Consider the following 23,520-nt stretch of genomic DNA (forward strand, 5'->3'; position numbering starts at 1 on the left):
TTTTAGTCCCATTAATTTCTCCAGTACTTTTTCTCTACTGATATCAATTGTTTCAAGTTCCTCACTCTCAGTAGACCTTTGGTTCCCCACTATTTCTGGTGTGCTTTTTGTGTCTTCCACTGTGAAGACAGATACAAAATACTTTCTAAACATCTCTGCCATTTCCTTATTCCCCATTCTAACTTCTCCTGTCTCAGCCTCTAAGGGACCAATGTTTACTTTCGCTAATCTCTTCCTTTTTACATACTTGTCGAAGCTCTTACCATCTGCATTGAAATTTCTTGCTAGTTTACTCTCATATTCTATTTTCTCCCTCTATCAATTTTTTGCTCATCCTTTACTGGTTTCTAAAACTCTCCCAATCCTCAGGCTTACTGCTCTTGGCAACATTATAAGCCTCTTCTTTTAATCTAATACCATCCTTAACTTCTTTAGTTAGACAGGGATGGATCACTCTTCCCATGGAGTTTTTATCCCGCAATGGAATGTATGTTCAGTGAGAATATTGAAATATTTCTTTAAATGTGTGCCATTGCTTTTCAACTATCAACCCTTTAATTTAATTCCACACGACTCCCTAGACTGTTTGGTAATATGACGACCAGCATTTATTACCCATCCCTAATTGCCCTCGAGAAGGTGGTGGTGAGCCGCCTTCTTGAACCGCTGCAGTCCCGTGTGGTGAAGGTTCTCCCACAGTGCTGTTAGGAAGGGAGATCCAGGATTTTGACCCAGCGACAATGAAGGAACGGCCGATATATTTTCCAAGTCGGGATGGTGTGTGACCTGGTGGTGATGGAGATCGTCAGCAGCCGCAGTATTCAGATTTTGTTGGAGGTGGTGGGTGTGAGGGACAGTGCGTCCGACGCAGCCTGAGACCCGGTCCCAGAGGGGGGAAAGGACAGTGTATCTAACACACTGAGAGACCCGGTCCCAGAGGGGGAAAGGACAGTGTATCTAATACACTGTGAGACCCGGTCCCAGAGGGGGAAAGGACAGTGTATCTAACGCACTGTGAGACCCGGTCCCAGAGGGGGAAAGGACAGTGTATCTAACGCACTGTGAGACCCGGTCCCAGAGGGGGAAAGGACAGTGTATCTAACGCACTGTGAGACCCGGTCCCAGAGGGGGAAAGGACAGTGTATCTAACACACTGTGAGACCCGGTCCCAGAGGGGGAAAGGACAGTGTATCTAACACACTGTGAGACCCGGTCCCAGAGGGGGAAAGGACAGTGTATCTAACACACTGTGAGACCCGGTCCCAGAGGGGGGAAAGGACAGTGTATCTAACACACTGTGAGACCCGGTCCCAGAGGGGGAAAGGACAGTGTATCTAATACACTGTGAGACCCAGTCCCAGAGGGGGAAAGGACAGTGTATCTAATACACTGTGAGACCCGGTCCCAGAGGGGGGAAAGGACAGTGTATCTAACACACTGTGAGACCCGGTCCCAGAGGGGGAAAGGACAGTGTATCTAACGCACTGTGAGACCCGGTCCCAGAGGGGGAAAGGACAGTGTATCTAACACACTGTGAGACCCGGTCCCAGAGGGGGAAAGGACAGTGTATCTAACGCACTGTGAGACCCGGTCCCAGAGGGGGAAAGGACAGTGTATCTAACGCACTGTGAGACCCGGTCCCAGAGGGGGAAAGGACAGTGTATCTAACGCACTGTGAGACCCGGTCCCAGAGGGGGAAAGGACAGTGTATCTAACGCACTGTGAGACCCGGTCCCAGAGGGGGAAAGGACAGTGTATCTAACGGACTGTGAGACCCGGTCCCAGAGGGGGAAAGGACAGTGTATCTAACACACTGTGAGACCCGGTCCCAGAGGGGGAAAGGACAGTGTATCTAACACACTGTGAGACCCGGTCCCAGAGGGGGAAAGGACAGTGTATCTAACACACTGTGAGACCCGGTCTCAGAGGGGGAAAGGACAGTGTATCTAATACACTGTGAGACCCGGTCCCAGAGGGGGAAAGGACAGTGTATCTAACACACTGTGAGACCCAGTCCCAGAGGGGGAAAGGACAGTGTATCTAATACACTGTGAGACCCGGTCCCAGAGGGGGAAAGGACAGTGTATCTAACGCACTGTGAGACCCGGTCCCAGAGGGGGAAAGGACAGTGTATCTAACGCACTGTGAGACCCGGTCCCAGAGGGGGAAAGGACAGTGTATCTAACGCACTGTGAGACCCGGTCCCAGAGGGGGAAAGGACAGTGTATCTAACACACTGTGAGACCCGGTCCCAGAGGGGGAAAGGACAGTGTATCTAACACACTGTGAGACCCGGTCCCAGAGGGGGAAAGGACAGTGTATCTAACACACTGTGAGACCCGGTCCCAGAGGGGGAAAGGACAGTGTATCTAACACACTGAGAGACCCGGTCCCAGAGGGGGAAAGGACAGTGTATCTAACACACTGTGAGACCCGGTCCCAGAGGGGGAAAGGACAGTGTATCTAATACACTGTGAGACCCGGTCCCAGAGGGGGAAAGGACAGTGTATCTAACACACTGTGAGACCCAGTCCCAGAGGGGGAAAGGACAGTGTATCTAATACACTGTGAGACCCGGTCCCAGAGGGGGAAAGGACAGTGTATCTAACACACTGTGAGACCCGGTCCCAGAGGGGGAAAGGACAGTGTATCTAACGCACTGTGAGACCCGGTCCCAGAGGGGGAAAGGACAGTGTATCTAACTCACTGTGAGACCCGGTCCCAGAGGGGGAAAGGACAGTGTATCTAACACACTGTGAGACCCGGTCCCAGAGGGGGAAAGGACAGTGTATCTAACGCACTGTGAGACCCGGTCCCAGAGGGGGAAAGGACAGTGTATCTAACACACTGTGAGACCCGGTCCCAGAGGGGGAAAGGACAGTGTATCTAACGCACTGTGAGACCCGGTCCCAGAGGGGGAAAGGACAGTGTATCTAACGCACTGTGAGACCCGGTCCCAGAGGGGGAAAGGACAGTGTATCTAACGCACTGTGAGACCCGGTCCCAGAGGGGGAAAGGACAGTGTATCTAACGCACTGTGAGACCCGGTCCCAGAGGGGGAAAGGACAGTGTATCTAACACACTGTGAGACCCGGTCCCAGAGGGGGAAAGGACAGTGTATCTAACACACTGTGAGACCCGGTCCCAGAGGGGGAAAGGACAGTGTATCTAACACACTGTGAGACCCAGTCCCAGAGGGGGAAAGGACAGTGTATCTAATACACTGTGAGACCCGGTCCCAGAGGGGGAAAGGACAGTGTATCTAACGCACTGAGAGACCCGGTCCCAGAGGGGGAAAGGACAGTGTATCTAACGCAGTGAGAGACCCGGTCCCAGAGGGGGAAAGGACAGTGTATCTAACGCAGTGTGAGACCCGGTCCCAGAGGGGGAAAGGACAGTGTATCTAACGCAGAGAGAGACCCGGTCCCAGAGGGGGAAAGGACAGTGCATCTAACGCACTGTGAGACCCGGTCCCAGAGGGGGAAAGGACAGTGTATCTAACGCACTGTGAGACCCGGTCCCAGAGGGGGAAAGGACAGTGTATCTAACGCAGTGTGAGACCCGGTCCCAGAGGGGGAAAGGACAGTGTATCTAACGCAGAGAGAGACCCGGTCCCAGAGGGGGGAAAGGACAGTGTATCTAACACACTGAGACCCGGTCCCAGAGGGGGAAAGGACAGTGTATCTAACACACTGTGAGACCCGGTCCCAGAGGGGGAAAGGACAGGGTATCTAACGCAGTGTGAGACCCGGTCCCAGAGGGGGAAAGGACAGTGTATCTAACGCAGAGAGAGACCCGGTCCCAGAGGGGGAAAGGACAGTGTATCTAACGCACTGTGAGACCTGGTCCCAGAGGGGGAAAGGACAGTGTATCTAACGCAGAGAGAGACCCGGTCCCAGAGGGGGAAAGGACAGTGTATCTAACGCACTGAGAGACCCGGTCCCAGAGGGGGAAAGGACAGTGTATCTAACGCACTGTGAGACCCGGTCCCAGAGGGGGAAAGGACAGTGTATCGAACGCACTGAGAGACCCGATCACAGAGGGGGAAAGGACAGTGTATCTAACACACTGTGAGACCCGGTCCCAGAGGGGGAAAGGACAGTGTATCTAACACACTGTGAGACCCGGTCCCAGAAGGGGAAAGGATAGTGTATCTAACGCACTGAGAGACCCGGTCCCAGAGGGGGAAAGGACAGTGTATCTAACGCACTGTGAGACCCGGTCCCAGAGGGGGAAAGGACAGTGTATCGAACGCACTGTGAGACCCGGTCCCAGAGGGGGAAAGGACAGTGTATCTAACGCACTGTGACACCCGGTCCCAGAGGGGGAAAGGACAGTGTATCTAACGCACTGTGAGACCCGGTCCCAGAGGGGGAAAGGACAGTGTATCTAACGCACTGTGAGACCCGGTCCCAGAGGGGGAAAGGACAGTGTATCTAACGCACTGTGAGACCCGGTCCCAGAGGGGGAAAGGACAGTGTATCTAACGCACTGTGAGACCCGGTCCCAGAGGGGGAAAGGACAGTGTATCTAACGCACTGTGAGACCCGGTCCCAGAGGGGGAAAGGACAGTGTATCTAACGCGGGTACAATTTTGTCCTTTAAAAAGCATTTGGACAGTTACATGGATAAGATGGGTATAGAGGGATATGGGTCAAGTGCAGGCAATTGGGACTAGCTTAGTGGTATGAACTGGGCGACATGGACATGTTGGGCCGAAGGGCCTGTTTCCATGTTGTAAACTTCTATGATTCTATAACGCATTGTGAGACCCGGTCCCAGAGGGGGAAAGGACAGTGTATCTAACGCACTGAGACACCCGGTCCCAGAGGGGGAAAGGACAGTGTATCTAACGCAGAGAGAGACCCGGTCCCAGAGGGGGAAAGGACAGTGTATCTAACGCACTGTGAGACCCGGTCCCAGAGGGGGAAAGGACAGTGTATCTAACGCACTGTGAGACCCGGTCCCAGAGGGGGAAAGGACAGTGTATCTAACGCACTGAGAGACCCGGTCCCAGAGGGGGAAAGGACAGTGTATCTAACGCAGTGAGAGACCCGGTCCCAGAGGGGGAAAGGACAGTGTATCTAACGCAGTGTGAGACCCGGTCCCAGAGGGGGAAAGGACAGTGTATCTAACGCAGAGAGAGACCCGGTCCCAGAGGGGGAAAGGACAGTGCATCTAACGCACTGTGAGACCCGGTCCCAGAGGGGGAAAGGACAGTGTATCTAACGCACTGTGAGACCCGGTCCCAGAGGGGGAAAGGACAGTGTATCTAACGCAGTGTGAGACCCGGTCCCAGAGGGGGAAAGGACAGTGTATCTAACGCAGAGAGAGACCCGGTCCCAGAGGGGGAAAGGACAGTGTATCTAACACACTGAGACCCGGTCCCAGAGGGGGAAAGGACAGTGTATCTAACACACTGTGAGACCCGGTCCCAGAGGGGGAAAGGACAGGGTATCTAACGCAGTGTGAGACCCGGTCCCAGAGGGGGAAAGGACAGTGTATCTAACGCAGAGAGAGACCCGGTCCCAGAGGGGGAAAGGACAGTGTATCTAACGCACTGTGAGACCTGGTCCCAGAGGGGGAAAGGACAGTGTATCTAACGCAGAGAGAGACCCGGTCCCAGAGGGGGAAAGGACAGTGTATCTAACGCACTGAGAGACCCGGTCCCAGAGGGGGAAAGGACAGTGTATCTAACGCACTGTGAGACCCGGTCCCAGAGGGGGAAAGGACAGTGTATCGAACGCACTGAGAGACCCGATCACAGAGGGGGAAAGGACAGTGTATCTAACACACTGTGAGACCCGGTCCCAGAGGGGGAAAGGACAGTGTATCTAACACACTGTGAGACCCGGTCCCAGAAGGGGAAAGGATAGTGTATCTAACGCACTGAGAGACCCGGTCCCAGAGGGGGAAAGGACAGTGTATCTAACGCACTGTGAGACCCGGTCCCAGAGGGGGAAAGGACAGTGTATCGAACGCACTGTGAGACCCGGTCCCAGAGGGGGAAAGGACAGTGTATCTAACGCACTGTGACACCCGGTCCCAGAGGGGGAAAGGACAGTGTATCTAACGCACTGTGAGACCCGGTCCCAGAGGGGGAAAGGACAGTGTATCTAACGCACTGTGAGACCCGGTCCCAGAGGGGGAAAGGACAGTGTATCTAACGCACTGTGAGACCCGGTCCCAGAGGGGGAAAGGACAGTGTATCTAACGCACTGTGAGACCCGGTCCCAGAGGGGGAAAGGACAGTGTATCTAACGCACTGTGAGACCCGGTCCCAGAGGGGGAAAGGACAGTGTATCTAACGCGGGTACAATTTTGTCCTTTAAAAAGCATTTGGACAGTTACATGGATAAGATGGGTATAGAGGGATATGGGTCAAGTGCAGGCAATTGGGACTAGCTTAGTGGTATGAACTGGGCGACATGGACATGTTGGGCCGAAGGGCCTGTTTCCATGTTGTAAACTTCTATGATTCTATAACGCATTGTGAGACCCGGTCCCAGAGGGGGAAAGGACAGTGTATCTAACGCACTGAGACACCCGGTCCCAGAGGGGGAAAGGACAGTGTATCTAACGCAGAGAGAGACCCGGTCCCAGAGGGGGAAAGGACAGTGTATCTAACGCACTGTGAGACCCGGTCCCAGAGGGGGAAAGGACAGTGTATCTAACACACTGTGAGACCCGGTCCCAGAGGGGGAAAGGACAGTGTATCTAACGCACTGTGAGACCCGGTCCCAGAGGGGGAAAGGACAGTGTATCTAACGCAGAGAGAGACCCGGTCCCAGAGGGGGGAAAGGACAGTGTATCTAACGCACTGTGAGACCCGGTCCCAGAGGGGGAAAGGACAGTGTATCTAACGCACTGTGAGACCCGGTCCCAGAGGGGGAAAGGACAGTGTATCTAACGCACTGAGAGACCCGGTCCCAGAGGGGGAAAGGACAGTGTATCTAACACACTGTGAGACCCGGTCCCAGAGGGGGAAAGGACAGTGTATCTAACACACTGTGAGACCCGGTCCCAGAGGGGGAAAGGACAGTGTATCTCACGCAGTGTGACACCCGGTCCCAGAGGGGGAAAGGACAGTGTATCTAACGCACTGTGAGACCCGGTCCCAGAGGGGGAAAGGACAGTGTATCGAACGCACTGAGAGACCCGGTCCCAGAGGGGGAAAGGACAGTGTATCTAACACACTGTGAGACCCGGTCCCAGAGGGGGAAAGGACAGTGTATCTAACACACTGTGAGACCCGGTCCCAGAGGGGGAAAGGATAGTGTATCTAACGCACTGTGAGACCCGGTCCCAGAGGGGGAAAGGACAGTGTATCTAACGCACTGTGAGACCCGGTCCCAGAGGGGGAAAGGACAGTGTATCGAACGCACTGTGAGACCCGGTCCCAGAGGGGGAAAGGACAGTGTATCTAACGCACTGTGACACCCGGTCCCAGAGGGGGAAAGGACAGTGTATCTAACGCACTGTGAGACCCGGTCCCAGAGGGGGAAAGGACAGTGTATCTAACGTGGGTACAATTTTGTCCTTTAAAAAGCATTTGGACAGTTACATGGATAAGATGGGTATAGAGGGATATGGGTCAAGTGCAGGCAATTGGGACTAGCTTAGTGGTATAAACTGGGCGACATGGACATGTTGGGCCGAAGGGCCTGTTTCCATGTTGTAAACTTCTATGATTCTATAACGCATTGTGACACCCGGTCCCAGAGGGGGAAAGGACAGTGTATCTAACGCACTGAGACACCTGGTCCCAGAGGGGGAAAGGACAGTGTATCTAACGCAGAGAGAGACCCGGTCCCAGAGGGGGAAAGGACAGTGTATCTAACGCACTGTGAGACCCGGTCCCAGAGGGGGAAAGGACAGTGTATCTAACGCACTGTGAGACCCGGTCCCAGAGGGGGAAAGGACAGTGTATCTAACGCAGAGAGAGACCCGGTCCCAGAGGGGGAAAGGACAGTGTATCTAACGCACTGAGAGACCCAGTCCCAGAGGGGGAAAGGACAGTGTATCTAACGCACTGTGAGACCCGGTCCCAGAGGGGGAAAGGACAGTGTATCTAACGCAGAGAGAGACCCGGTCCCAGAGGGGGAAAGGACAGTGTGTCTAATGTTTGGACGGTGCTGCCAAAGAGTGAAGGTTTGGATCGAGGGAGAATCGGGAGAGTGGAACAGAAGTTTGGAACGTGCCTTACCTTCCTCTTGTTGAGCTCCAGGGCCTGGCTCCTCAGGGTCAGCTCCTTCTCCACCGTGGCCAGGTTGCTCTGCAGGACTCGCTCCTTCTCCTCCAGCTTCTGGACCACCAGGAGTTGGGCATCCACCTGGGAAACAAGAGGGCACCCGGTTACTGAGGGAAGGAGGGGTGCAACGACTGGAGGAGGCACCCTGACTTTACCTTCCACTCCCGCCTGACCCGGTGCCTCCTTCCTCCCTCCCTCGTTTCTCTCGATCCGCCACCCCAATGATAGAGAGTGAGGGGGGAGGTGACACGACGACGACCGAAGGGGGAGGGGGAGGGGGAGACGCGGCGACGGCCGTAGGGGGACGGGGAGGAGGAGACGGAGACGGGAGGAGGAGACGGAGACGGCCGGAGGGGGACCGGGGGGAGGAGACGGAGACACGACGACGGCCGGAGGGCGAATGGGGGGGGGGAGACGGAGACACGACGACGACGACCGGAGGGGGACCGGGGGGAGGAGACGGAGACACCACGACGACCGGAGGGGGACCGGGGGGGGGGGGGGGGAAAGAGGGAGACACGACGACGGCCGCCGGAGGGGGAACGGGGGGAGGAGACGGAGACACGCCGACGACCGGAGGGGGACTGGGGGGGTGGGGAGGAGACGGAGACACGACGGCGGCCGGAGGGGGACCAGGGGGAGGAGGAGACGGAGACACGACCACGACGACCGGAGGGGGACCGGGGGGGGGGGGGGGCGGGGGAGAGACGGAGACGACGACCGGAGGAGGAAGGGGGGGAGACGGAGACACCACGACGGCCGGAGGGGGACCGGGGGGGGGGGGGGGGAGGAGACGGAGACACGACGACGGCTGGAGGGGGACCGGGGGGAGGAGGAGACGGAGACACGACCACGACGACCGGAGGGGGACCGGGGGGGGCAGAGACGGAGACGACGATCGGAGGAGGACCGGGGGGGGGGGGGGGGGGGGGGGAGACAGAGACACGACGACGGCCGGAGGGGGACCGGGGGGAGGAGGAGACGGAGACACGACCACGACGACCGGAGGGGGACCGGGGGGGGCAGAGACGGAGACGACGATCTGAGGAGGACCGGGGGGGGGGGGGAGACAGAGACACGACGACGGCCGGAGGGGGACCGGGGGGGGAGAGACGGAGACACGACGACGGCCGGAGGGGGACCGGGGGGAGGAGATGGAGACACGACGACCGGAAGTGGGGGGCGGAGCCGGGGGGAAAGAGACGACCAGAGCGAGTTGCAGAGCGGCCGAGGGGGCCGGGCCCGGGGGGGGGCGAGGCCCGGGAGGTAGCGGTGGATATTTGGGGTTCTCCCTACCTGTGTTTTGAGGGTGAGGACCTGGTCCGTCAGCTCGTCCTTCTCCTCACGCAGCAGCTTGTGGATCTGGTTGGATTTGATCCGCTCCGACATGAGCTTGAAGTTGGCGTCGTCCTTCTCCCGCAGCTGCTGCATCAGCCGGATGTTCTGCTCCTGCATGTCCTCGAAGGCCTGGCCCGTCACGTCCATCTCAGACAGGAGGGCCTCCTCCTCCTGCTCGACAGGGAGACAGGCTCGGGGTGACTTTCAAAAGGAGACACTTTCAACCCCCTGCGCCGAGCTGACCTGCCCTGCCCGGCCGCACAAGGTACAAGGGACTGAAATACGGAGCTGCGTTTCTTCGGGCGGGGGCGGAAATGGAGCGAGGGGAGGGGAAGGAGGAGCAGAGGGAGTGGGGAGAGGGAGCGAGGCCGGGAACGAGGGAGAGAGCCAGTCGCTGCCCTCTCCCCTCCCCGTGGGCGGCCCCACGGTGACCGAGGGGGCACGGCCGCAGGCCAGGGAGTCATTCACCCTGCATCGAATGCCTGGGTGGGGGGCCGTACCGAAGAGGGGAGAAACCCGTCCTCTGAACAGGAGGAGGCCGTTCAGCCCCTCGGGCCCGTTCCTCCGTTCGGTCAGACCCGGACCGATCTGCGCCTCGACTCCCACTTACCCGCCCATTCCTCCATCGGCCCTCCCCCCCCAGCCCCGACTCCTCACCCGTGCTCGTCACTGACGCGCCAGAGGGACGTTCGACCACGGAAGCCGTCGCGGCCGGGCCGCCCCCCGACCCAACGACGACGGCCGTTCAGTGGGTCCCGTCATCGACCGCAGCAGCACGGCCCGGGGGTCTCCCGAGACACCCCTCGCTCCCGCCGGGAGCTCCCGAGGCACCGCCCCGCGCGCCCTCACCTGCTTGGTGGCCGCCAGCTTCTTCTGCAGGTGCTCGATCTGCTCCTCCGCGAACTTGATCTTCTTCAAGGCGTCCTCGTCCGCCAGCTTCTTGCTCTCCCTCTTCTCCTTCTCCTCCATGTCTTTTATTTTCAGCTTCAGTTCTTCCACCTGCAAATAACGGGCGGGTGCTGGGTCTTACAACAGAGGAGGTTATCACCACCGCCCTCCCGCCCGCCCGCTCCTCCCCGCGCCCCCCACCCCGCCAACCTCAGGTCTGGCCCTACCTCCGCCTTAGCCTTCTTTTCTGCCGCCATGAGTTGCACCTTGTCCCTTTGTTCCTTGGGGGCCGACTTGTACATATCCAGCAGCAGCTTCATCTCCTTCTGGCTCTCCTGGGCCTTCCTGCAGGGGGAGGGGAGGGGAGAGGCGGTGAGTACGGAGGGAAAGAGCGGGTTTGGGGAGAGGGGGAGGGGAGGAGAGACACCGCCGCGGCCTGGAGCACAGCCTCCGCCCAGAGGTGGGGCGCGTGCACCGTGCCGTCGCAGTGGGGGGGGGGGGGGGGGGCCTTGCCGGGGCATTCGACCGTGGGGGCCCTCGCGTCAGAGCCGAGCGGTTTTAGGGAGGGAGAAGGGCGTCCATTGGGTGGGTGGGTGGGGAGGAGGAGGAGCGCCGAGGCGCGGGCGGGAGGGGGTCGTCATCGCGAGACATTTTCTCCTGTTTTAAAACGAGTGCGGACCCCCTTCGCGATCCTTACTTGAGCTCCACTTTCAGCTGCTTCAGGATGTCCGAGTCTTTTTTCTTGGTGTCGTCGGTCTTCGATTTCTCCTTCTCCTTGTCCTTGTCCTTGTCTTTCTCCCGGTCCCTGTCCCGGTCGCGGTCTCGGTCCCTGTCCCTGTCCCGGTCGCGGTCTCTGTCCCGGTCGCGGTCCCTCTCCCTGTCCCGGTCCCGATCCCGGTCCTTGTCCCTCTCCCTCTCCGAGTCCCGCTCCTTCTCCTTGGCCTTGGGCCTCTCCGGCTCTTTCTTCGGCTGAGGCTCCTCCTCCTTACACTCTGCCGATTCCTTCTCCTCCTTCTCCTTCTTCACCACCACCAGCGTCGGGGCCGAGGGCGTTTCCTTGGGCTCTTTCTTCACCTCCACGCCCTCTTCCTCTTTGATCTCATCGACGGACAAGGTGCTGGAGGTGGTGGAGGTGGCGGTGGCGGCAGCGGCGGACGACGAGGACGAGGACGTGGTCGATCCCAGCGGGGGGTAGCACTGCATGCGGGTCTGGGAAGAGAAGAGGGAAGGAAACAATGGGTTAAAAGCACAATCAAGGGACTCGACTTGCATCTCTCAAACATCCAGTCCCGCTCCAGAGACGCAAGCACGTGCTCCAGTACTGAGGGAGCGCCGCACCGTCGGAGGGCCGGCGCCGAGGGAGCGCCGCACCGTCGGAGGGCCGGTACTGAGAGAGGCCGGCGCCGAGGGAGCGCCGCACCGTCGGAGGGCCGGTACTGAGAGAGGCCGGCGCCGAGGGAGCGCCGCACCGTCGGAGGGCCAGTACTGAGAGAGGCCGGCGCCGAGGGAGCGCCGCACCATCGGAGGGCCGGTACTGAGAGAGGCCGGCGCCGAGGGAGCGCCGCACCGTCGGAGGGCCGGTACTGAGAGAGGCCGGCGCCGAGGGAGCGCCGCACCGTCGGAGGGCCGGTACTGAGAGAGGCCGGCGCCGAGGGAGCGCCGCACCGTCGGAGGGCCGGTACTGAGAGAGGCCGGCGCCGAGGGAGCGCCGCACCGTCGGAGGGCCGGTACTGAGAGAGGCCGGCGCCGAGGGAGCGCCGCACCGTCGGAGAGCTGGCGCCGAGGGAGAGCCGCACCACCGACTTTCAGATGAGACGTTAAACCGAGGGTCCCGTCCGCCCCTCTCGGGTGGACGTAAAAGGTCCCACGGACACTATCGGAAGAGCAGCGGAGTTCTCCCGGGTGGTCCCGGGGCCAATACTGACCACTAAAACAGATTACCCGGTCGTTATCACAGAGCTGTTTGTGGGATCTTGCTGTGCTCCCACGTTGCAACGGCGACCGCGCTTCAAATAAAATACTTTTAAAAGTCGGCTTTGGGACGTCCCGAGGTGGTGAAAGGCGCTGCAGAAATGGGAGCCTGACTTCCGTCCCAAGCACTGCTCACACCCTGAGCCACTTGGAAGTGCACTCACTGTTGTGATGCAGGCAACACAGCAACATGCCGCCACCATGCACCAAGCGTGAATCACTGCATTTGACACAGCCCTCTCTCTCTCTCTTCCTTCTTTTCCCCCCCCCAGCCCCCGCCGCTCGACCATTCACCTTGTTAATCTCAGTCTGAGCCTCCCGCAGTTTCCGCTTGTAGCGCTGGACGTCCCCTTTAAGCTGGTGGTTGTGGTTCTGGAGGCTGTTGATCAGGTGACGCATCTCCCGGTTAATTGGACCTGTGAGGAGGAGGAGTGGGGAGAGGAAGGAGTGGGGAGAGGGAGGAGACACACACCCACACGTCATTAATCCATATTACCGTGATTAATTAAGAGATCGATATTCCGCTCTGGACTCGATGCCTGATCGCAAACGCCCCACACACCACAGATGCCCCAATGACACAACCCCTCCACCCCCCGGCCGGGCCGGGACGAGCTCTGGTCGCAGAAATCACAAAACAAAAACGCACAGCTCCTCTGCACCCCTCCGCCAACCACCACCCATCCTCCACAAAACGCAGCTGAACACCTCTCAAGGATCAAGGGCACCCACCTTCACCACATTCAGCGACCCCTCTCGCCCCGCAGTCACAGTTCCCTCTACACTGTCCCATCAAACACTCCCAGGGCAGGTACAGGGTTAGATACAGAGTAAAGCTCCCTCTACACTGTCCCATCAAACACTCCCAGGGCAGGTACAGGGTTAGATACAGAGTAAAGCTCCCTCTACACTGTCCCATCAAACACTCCCAGGGCAGGTACAGGGTTAGATACAGAGTAAAGCTCCCTCTACACTGTCCCATCAAACACTCCCAGGGTCAGGTACAGGGTGAGATACAGAGTAAAGCTCCCTCTACACTGTCCCATCAAACACTCCCAGGGTCAGATACAGGGTTAGATACAGAGTAAAGCTCCCTCTACACTGTCCCATCAAACACTCCCAGGGCAGGTACAGGGTTAGATAAAGAGTAAAGCTCCCTCTACACTGTCCCATCAAACACTCCCAGGGCAGGTACAGGGTTAGATACAGAGTAAAGCTCCCTCTACACTGTCCCATCAAACACTCCCAGGGCAGGTACAGGGTTAGATACAGAGTAAAGCTCCCTCTACACTGTCCCATCAAACACTCCCAGGGCAGGTACAGGGTTAGATACAGAGTAAAGCTCCCTCTACACTGTCCCATCAAACACTCCCAGGGCAGGTACAGGGTTAGATACAGAGTAAAGCTCCCTCTACACTGTCCCGTCAAACACTCCCAGGGCAGGTACAGGGTTAGATACAGAGTAAAGCTCCCTCTACACTGTCCCATCAAACACTCCCAGGGCAGGTACAGGGTTAGATACAGAGTAAAGCTCCCTCTACACTGTCCCATCAAACACTCCCAGGGCAGGTACAGGGTTAGATACAGAGTAAAGCTCCCTCTACACTGTCCCATCAAACACTCCCAGGGCAGGTACAGGGTTAGATACAGAGTAAAGCTCCCTCTACACTGTCCCGTCAAACACTCCCAGGGCAGGTACAGGGTTAGATACAGAGTAAAGCTCCCTCTACACTGTCCCATCAAACACTCCCAGGGCAGGTACAGGGTTAGATACAGAGTAAAGCTCCCTCTACACTGTCCCGTCAAACACTCCCAGGGCAGGTACAGGGTTAGATACAGAGTAAAGCTCCCTTGGCACTGTCCCATCAAACACTCCCAGGGTCAGGTACAGGGTTAGATACAGAGTAAAGCTCCCTCCACACTGTCCCGTCAAACACTCCCAGGGCAGGTACAGGGTTAGATACAGAGTAAAGCTCCCTCTACACTGTCCCGTCAAACACTCCCAGGGCAGGTACAGGGTTAGATACAGAGTAAAGCTCCCTCTACACTGTCCCGTCAAACACTCCCAGGGCAGGTACAGGGTTAGATACAGAGTAAAGCTCCCTCCACACTGTCCCGTCAAACACTCCCATGGCAGGTACAGGGTTAGATACAGAGTAAGGCCTTCGATAAAGTCCCCCACAGGAGACTGGTCAAGAAGGTACGAGCCCATGGAATCCAGGGTGCCTTGGCACTTTGGATACAAAACTGGCTTAGTGGCAGAAGGCAGAGGGTGATGGTCGAAGGTTGTTTTTGTGACTGGAAGCCTGTGGCCAGTGGGGTACCACAGGGATCGGTGCTGGGTCCCTTGCTGTTTGTGGTCTACATTAATGACTTGGATATGAATGTAAAAGGTATGATCAGTAAGTTCGCTGATGATACAAAGATTGGTAGGGTGGTAAATAGCGAGGAGGACAGCCTCAGTCTGCAGGACGATATAGATGGGTTGGTCAGATGGGCGGAACAGTGGCAAATGGAATTTAACCCGGAAAAGTGCGAGGTGATGCACTTTGGAGGGACTAACAAGGCAAGGGAATACACAATGAATGGGAGGACCCTAGGCAAGACAGAGGGTCAGAGGGATCTTGGTGTGCAAGTTCACAGATCCCTGAAGGCGGCGGAACAGGTAGATAAGGTGGTAAAGAAGGCATATGGGATACTTGCCTTTATTAGCCGAGGCATAGAATATAAGAGCAAGGAGGTTATGATGGAGCTGTATAAAACACTGGTTAGGCCACAGCTGGAGTACTGTGTGCAGTTCTGGTCGCCACACTACAGGAAGGATGTGATCGCTTTGGAGAGGGTGCAGAGGAGATTCACCAGGATGTTACCAGGGCTGGAGCGCTTCAGCTATGAAGAGAGACTGGGAAGATTGGGTTTGTTTTCCTTGGAGCAGAGGAGGCTGAGGGGGACATGATTGAGGTGTACAAAATTATGAGGGGCACAGATAGGATGGATACTAAGGAGCTTTTTCCCTTCGTTGAGGGTTCTATAACAAGGGGACATAGATTCAAGGTAAAAGGCGGGAGGTTTAGAGGGGATTTGAGAAAGAACTTTTTCACCCGGAGGGTGGTTGGAGTCTGGAACTCACTGCCTGAGAGGGTTGTGGAGGCAGGAACCCTCACAACATTCAAGAAGCATTTGGATGAGCACTTGAAATGCCATAGCATACAAGGCTACGGACCAAATGCTGGAATATGGGATTAGAGTAGACAGGGCTGATGGCCGGCGCGGACACGATGGGCCGAAGGGCCTCTATCCGTGCTGTATAACTCTATGACTCTATGAGAGTAAAGCTCCCTCTACACTGTCCCGTCAAACACTCCCAGGGCAGGTACAGGGTTAGATACAGAGTAAAGCTCCCTCTACACTGTCCCATCAAACACTCCCAGGGCAGGTACAGGGTTAGATACAGAGTAAAGCTCCCTCTACACTGTCCCATCAAACACTCCCAGGGCAGGTACAGGGTTAGATACAGAGTAAAGCTCCCTCTACACTGTCCCATCAAACACTCCCAGGGCAGGTACAGGGTTAGATACAGAGTAAAGCTCCCTCTACACTGTCCCGTCAAACTCTCCCAGGGCAGGTACAGGGTTAGATACAGAGTAAAGCTCCCTCTACACTGTCCCGTCAAACTCTCCCAGGGCAGGTACAGGGTTAGATACAGAGTAAAGCTCCCTCTACACTGTCCCGTCAAACTCTCCCAGGGCAGGTACAGGGTTAGATACAGAGTAAAGCTCCCTCGACACTGTCCCATCAAACACTCCCGGGGCAGGTACAGGGTTAGATACAGAGTAAAGCTCCCTCGACACTGTCCCATCAAACACTCCCGGGGCAGGTACAGGGTTAGATACAGAGTAAAGCTCCCTCTACACTGTCCCATCAAACACTCCCATGGTCAGGTACAGGGTTAGATACAGAGTAAAGCTCCCTCTACACTGTCCCGTCAAACACTCCCGGGGCAGGTACAGGGTTCGATCCAGTGTATAATGTAACCCCTCCGCCCCCACCTCACCTGCTTGTTCGTTAGCAGCCAGGTTCTGCTCGAACTCGATGCGTAACATCTCATATTCCTTGCGAACTTGCGCCAGTGTATCCTCGAGCTGAATCACTTCGGTTCGCAGTTTCTTCTGCAGGTTCAGCTCGTCGCTCTGTTTGGGGGGGGAGGGGGAGGGGGGGTGGTTAGGAGGGGAGAGAAGAGCACAGAGACAACCATGAGACAACACATTGAAATCTGCTCATCACAGGTGCATTTAAAGGGCAGCGAGACAGGAACCTTCTCAGTCTCCTGGGAACTAAAAGGACTCGATCAATCCCTCGGTCTTGAGTTGAGGAAAGGCTGAACAGGCTGGGACTCTTTTCTCCACAAAGGAGAAGGCTGAGGGGTGACCTGATGGAGGTCTTTGAGATTCTGAAAGAGTTCGATAGGGTAGACGGAGAGAAGATGTTTCCACTTGTGGGGGAGACCAGAACTAGGGGGGGGGGCCATAAATATAAGATAATCACTAATAAATCCAATAGGGGAATTCAGGAGAAACTTCTTTACCCAGAGAGTGGTGAGAATGTGGAACTCGCTCCCACAAGGAGTAGTCGAGGTGAATAGTGTAGATGGATTTAAGGGAAAGCTGGATAAACACATGAGGGAGAGAGGAATAGAAGGAGATGGTGAGAGGGTGAGATGGAGGAGGGAGGGAGGAGGCTCGTGTGGAGCATAAACACTGGCACGGACCTGTTGGGCCGAATGGCCTGTTTCTGGGCTGTAAATTCTACATACTTCTCTGTGCCACCCACACCAGACTCAAATATCGTACCAGTGAAACGTCCCTCAGCGACAGCAATTGTTTAAAACGATTTATCCTGGGGATGTGGGCGTCGCTGGCGAGGCCGGCATTTATCGCCCATCCCGAGTCGCCCCTTGAGATGGTGGTGGTGAGCCGCCATCTTGAACCGCTGCAGTCCGTGTGTGGTGAAGGTTCTCCCACAGTGTCAGGATTTGGACCCAGCGACGACGAGGGAACAGCCGACATACGTCCCCAGTCTGGTCGGTGAGCGAGACTCGGAGAGGGGTGGGGGGAGCTTGGAGGCGATGGGGTTCCCGTGCACCTGCTGCCCTCGGCCTTCTGGGCGGTGGAGGTCGGGGGTTTGGGAGGCGCTGTCGACGAGCCCTTGGCGAGTTTGCTGCGGTGCGTCCCGCAGACAGGACGCACTGCGGCCACCGTGCGCCGGCGGGGGAAGGGGAGCGGGTGTTTAAGGTGGGGGGGGATGGGCTGCCGACCGAGCGGGCTGCTTTGTCCTGGACGGTGTCGAGCTTCCCCAGTCTCGTTGAAGCCGCACCCAATCCGGGCAAGTGGAGAGTGTTCCGTCACACTCCCGGACCCGGGGCCTTGGAGGTGGTCGGAGAGGCTTTGGGGAGTCGGGAGGTGAGTCACTCGCCGCTGAAAACCCAGCCTCTGACCTGCTCCAGTAGCCACAGTGTGTGTGTGTGTCTGGACCAGTTGGGTTTGTGGTCAATGGCGACCCCCAGGATGGGGGTGGAGGGAGGGAGGGAGGGAGGGAGGCGAGGGGGAATGTGGTACTGTACCTCCATGTGCTCGATCTGCCGAAGGTGGGCGTTCTTGGTGGTCAGCAGCAAGGCCCGCGCCTCGTCGAGCTGCGTCTTCACCTGCAGGCTCTCGTTATACAGCAGCGAGAACTGCGATTGCAGGCACTTGTACTCTGGCGTCTCCTTGACAACGTCTTCCGGAATGTTCCGCAGGTCTATCTTTAAAAACAGAAAAATAAAAACGTTTCGTTCGATAGGGGGAGGGGGGGGGGGGCGGGTGGGGGGATTGAAATTCAGGGGGCAGAGTTGGTAATGTGGAGGGTATTCCAAACAGACACGGGGCCGTACAGTCCCAGACAGGAGTGAATCGTTCCCTTTTACCCACTGTGTACTGTACAATGTACAGGAGCTGACACTGAGACACACACGGGGCCGTACAGTACCAGACAGGAGTGAATCGTTCCCTTTTACCCACTGTGTACTGTACAATGTACAGGAGCTGACACTGAGACACACACGGGGCCGTACAGTCCCAGACAGGAGTGAATCGTTCCCTTTTACCCACTGTGTACTGTACAATGTACAGGAGCTGACACTGAGACACACACGGGCCGTACAGTCCCAGACAGGAGTGAATCGTTCCCTTTTACCCACTGTGTACTGTACAATGTACAGGAGCTGACACTGAGACACACACGGGGCCGTACAGTCCCAGACAGGAGTGAATCGTTCCCTTTTACACACTGTGTACTGTACAATGTACAGGAGCTGACACTGAGACACACACGGCCGTACAGTCCCAGACAGGAGTGAATCGTTCCCTTTTACCCACTGTGTACTGTACAATGTACAGGAGCTGACACTGAGACACACACGGGCCGTACAGTCCCAGACAGGAGTGAATCGTTCCCTTTTACCCACTGTGTACTGTACAATGTACAGGAGCTGACACTGAGACACACACGGGGCCGTACAGTCCCAGACAGGAGTGAATCGTTCCCTTTTACCCACTGTGTACTGTACAATGTATAGGAGCTGACACTGAGACACACACGGGGCCGTACAGTCCCAGACAGGAGTGAATCGTTCCCTTTTACCCACTGTGTACTGTACAATGTACAGGAGCTGACACTGAGACACACACGGGGCCGTACAGTCCCAGACAGGAGTGAATCGTTCCCTTTTACCCACTGTGTACTGTACAATGTACAGGAGCTGACACTGAGACACACACGGGGCCGTACAGTCCCAGACAGGAGTGAATCGTTCCCTTTTACCCACTGTGTACTGTACAATGTACAGGAGCTGACACTGAGACACACACGGGGCCGTACAGTCCCAGACAGGAGTGAATCGTTCCCTTTTACCCGCTGTGTACTGTACAATGTACAGGAGCCGACACAGACACACACGGGGCCGTACAGTACCAGACAGGAGTGAATCGTTCCCTTTTACCCACTGTGTACTGTACAATGTACAGGAGCTGACACTGAGACACACACGGGGCCGTACAGTCCCAGACAGGAGTGAATCGTTCCCTTTTACCCACTGTGTACTGTACAATGTACAGGAGCTGACACTGAGACACACACGGGGCCGTACAGTCCCAGACAGGAGTGAATCGTTCCCTTTTACCCGCTGTGTACTGTACAATGTACAGGAGCCGACACTGAGACACACACGGGGCCGTACAGTACCAGACAGGAGTGAATCGTTCCCTTTTACCCACTGTGTACTGTACAATGTACAGGAGCTGACACTGAGACACACACGGGGCCGTACAGTCCCAGACAGGAGTGAATCGTTCCCTTTTACCCACTGTGTACTGTACAATGTACAGGAGCTGACACTGAGACACACACGGGGCCGTACAGTCCCAGACAGGAGTGAATCGTTCCCTTTTACCCACTGTGTACTGTACAATGTACAGGAGCTGACACTGAGACACACACGGGGCCGTACAGTCCCAGACAGGAGTGAATCGTTCCCTTTTACCCGCTGTGTACTGTACAATGTACAGGAGCTGACACTGAGACACACACGGGGCCGTACAGTCCCAGACAGGAGTGAATCGTTCCCTTTTACCCACTGTGTACTGTACAATGTACAGGAGCTGACACTGAGACACACACGGGCCGTACAGTCCCAGACAGGAGTGAATCGTTCCCTTTTACCCACTGTGTACTGTACAATGTACAGGAGCTGACACTGAGACACACACGGGGCCGTACAGTCCCAGACAGGAGTGAATCGTTCCCTTTTACCCACTGTGTACTGTACAATGTACAGGAGCTGACACTGAGACACACACGGGGCCGTACAGTCCCAGACAGGAGTGAATCGTTCCCTTTTACCCACTGTGTACTGTACAATGTACAGGAGCTGACACTGAGACACACACGGGGCCGTACAGTCCCAGACAGGAGTGAATCGTTCCCTTTTACCCGCTGTGTACTGTACAATGTACAGGAGCTGACACTGAGACACACACGGGGCCGTACAGTCCCAGACAGGAGTGAATCGTTCCCTTTTACCCACTGTGTACTGTACAATGTACAGGAGCTGACACTGAGACACACACGGGGCCGTACAGTCCCAGACAGGAGTGAATCGTTCCCTTTTACCCACTGTGTGCTGTACAATGTACAGGAGCTGACACTGAGACACACACGGGGCCGTACAGTCCCAGACAGGAGTGAATCGTTCCCTTTTACCCACTGTGTACTGTACAATGTACAGGAGCTGACACTGAGACACACACGGGGCCGTACAGTCCCAGACAGGAGTGAATCGTTCCCTTTTACCCACTGTGTACTGTACAATGTACAGGAGCTGACACGGAGACACACACGGGGCCGTACAGTCCCAGACAGGAGTGAATCGTTCCCCTTTTACCCACTGTGTACTGTACAATGTACAGGAGCTGACACTGAGACACACACGGGGCCGTACAGTCCCAGACAGGAGTGAATCGTTCCCTTTTACCCACTGTGTACTGTACAATGTACAGGAGCTGACACTGAGACACACACGGGGCCGTACAGTCCCAGACAGGAGTGAATCGTTCCCTTTTACCCACTGTGTACTGTACAATGTACAGGAGCTGACACGGAGACACACACGGGGCCGTACAGTCCCAGACAGGAGTGAATCGTTCCCCTTTTACCCACTGTGTACTGTACAATGTACAGGAGCTGACACTGAGACACACACGGGGCCGTACAGTCCCAGACAGGAGTGAATCGTTCCCTTTTACCCACTGTGTACTGTACAATGTACAGGAGCTGACACTGAGACACACACGGGCCGTACAGTCCCAGACAGGAGTGAATCGTTCCCTTTTACCCACTGTGTACTGTGCAATATACAGGAGCTGACACTGAGACACACACGGGCCGTACAGTCCCAGACAGGAGTGAATCGTTCCCCTTTTACCCACTGTGTACTGTACAATGTACAGGAGCTGACACTGAGACACACACGGGGCCGTACAGTCCCAGACAGGAGTGAATCGTTCCCTTTTACCCACTGTGTACTGTACAATGTACAGGAGCTGACACTGAGACACACACGGGGCCGTACAGTCCCAGACAGGAGTGAATCGTTCCCTTTTACCCACTGTGTACTGTACAATGTACAGGAGCTGACACTGAGACACACACGGGGCCGTACAGTCCCAGACAGGAGTGAATCGTTCCCTTTTACCCACTGTGTACTGTACAATGTACAGGAGCTGACACTGAGACACACACGGGGCCGTACAGTCCCAGACAGGAGTGAATCGTTCCCTTTTACCCACTGTGTACTGTACAATGTACAGGAGCTGACACTGAGACACACACGGGCCGTACAGTCCCAGACAGGAGTGAATCGTTCCCTTTTACCCACTGTGTACTGTACAATGTACAGGAGCTGACACTGAGACACACACGGGGCCGTACAGTCCCAGACAGGAGTGAATCGTTCCCTTTTACCCACTGTGTACTGTACAATGTACAGGAGCTGACACTGAGACACACACGGGCCGTACAGTCCCAGACAGGAGTGAATCGTTCCCTTTTACCCACTGTATACTGTACAATGTACAGGAGCTGACACTGAGACACACACGGGGCCGTACAGTACCAGACAGGAGTGAATCGTTCCCTTTTACCCACTGTGTACTGTACAATGTACAGGAGCTGACACTGAGACACACACGGGGCCGTACAGTCCCAGACAGGAGTGAATCGTTCCCTTTTACCCACTGTGTACTGTACAATGTACAGGAGCTGACACTGAGACACACACGGGCCGTACAGTACCAGACAGCAGTGAATCGTTCCCTTTTACCCACTGTGCACTGTACAGTGTACAGGAGCTGTTCACCAGACCCTGACTGGGTACACTCGGTGAGACAGCCTGCAGACAGTTATCACCCCGCCCACGGCCCCAGGCTCCCGATTTCTCACCTTCAGTTTCTCGTTCTCCCTCACCGCCTCCTGAAGCTCCTGCTCCAGCTTCTCCAGCTCGGCCATCCGGCTGTTTGCCAGCTCTTTGTTCTCTTCTAGCTCCGCGTTCAGCATCTCGAACTGCAGGCGCAAAGAGGAGGAACAGTGAGAGAGACGTCCCAGGGCCCTCTCCCTCTCTCCCCCTCCCTCTCTCCCCTATAAATAGAGACACGTCCAGGGCCCCCTCCCTCTCTCCCCCAATAAATAGAGACACGTCCCAGGGCCCCCTCCCTCTCTCCCCCTATAAATAGAGACACGTCCCAGGGCCCCCTCCCTCTCTCCCCCTATAAATAGAGACACGTCCCAGGGCCGCCTCCCTCTCTCCCCTACAAATAGAGACACGTCCCAGGGCCCCCTCCCTCTCTCCCCTATAAATAGAGACACGTCCCAGGGCCCTCTCCCTCTCTCCCCCTCTAAATAGAGACACATCCCAGGGCCCCCTCCCTCTCTCCCCCTATAAATAGAGACACGTCCCAGGGCCCCCTCCCTCTCTCCCCCTATAAATAGAGACACGTCCAGGGCCCCCTCCCTCTGTCCCCTATAAATAGAGACACGTCCCAGGGCCCCCTCCCTCTCTCCCCTATAAATAGAGACACGTCCCAGGGCCCCCTCCCTCTCTCCCCTATAAATAGAGACACGTCCCAGGGCCCCCTCCCTCTCTCCCCCTATAAATAGAGACACGTCCCAGGGCCCCCTCCCTCTCTCCCCTATAAATAGAGGCACGTCCCAGGGCCCCCTCTCCCCCCCCCCCCCCCCTATAAATAGAGACACGTCCCAGGGCCCCCTCCCTCTCTCCCCCTATAAATAGAGACACGTCCCAGGGCCCCCCTCCCCTATAAATAGAGACACGTCCCAGGGCCCCCTCCCTCTCTCCCCCTATAAATAGAGACACGTCACAGGGCCCCCTCCCTCTCTCCCCCTATAAATAGAGACACGTCACAGGGCCCCCTCCCTCTCTCCCCCTATAAATAGAGACACATCCCAGGGCCCCCTCCCTCTCT

General features: G+C 56.5%; 1 protein-coding gene across 1 annotated transcript in view; it reads right to left on the bottom strand.

The window, feature by feature from the left end:
• Positions 1-23,520, bottom strand: part of rnf20 (ring finger protein 20, E3 ubiquitin protein ligase) — a 30,481-nt gene that overhangs the window by 152 nt on the left and 6,809 nt on the right. The window contains exons 6-14 of the mRNA XM_067981886.1: positions 22,481-22,600; positions 18,069-18,248; positions 16,503-16,638; positions 12,743-12,864; positions 11,175-11,686; positions 10,705-10,822; positions 10,439-10,588; positions 9,548-9,760; positions 8,202-8,332 (exon numbers count right to left, since the gene is read on the bottom strand). Of these exons, the coding sequence (XP_067837987.1) occupies positions 8,202-8,332; positions 9,548-9,760; positions 10,439-10,588; positions 10,705-10,822; positions 11,175-11,686; positions 12,743-12,864; positions 16,503-16,638; positions 18,069-18,248; positions 22,481-22,600 (1,682 nt within the window). The remainder of the gene's footprint in view (positions 1-8,201; positions 8,333-9,547; positions 9,761-10,438; positions 10,589-10,704; positions 10,823-11,174; positions 11,687-12,742; positions 12,865-16,502; positions 16,639-18,068; positions 18,249-22,480; positions 22,601-23,520) is intronic.

The sequence above is a fragment of the Heptranchias perlo genome, unplaced genomic scaffold, assembly GCF_035084215.1.
Source record: "Heptranchias perlo isolate sHepPer1 unplaced genomic scaffold, sHepPer1.hap1 HAP1_SCAFFOLD_982, whole genome shotgun sequence".
NCBI classification, from domain to species: domain Eukaryota; kingdom Metazoa; phylum Chordata; class Chondrichthyes; order Hexanchiformes; family Hexanchidae; genus Heptranchias; species Heptranchias perlo.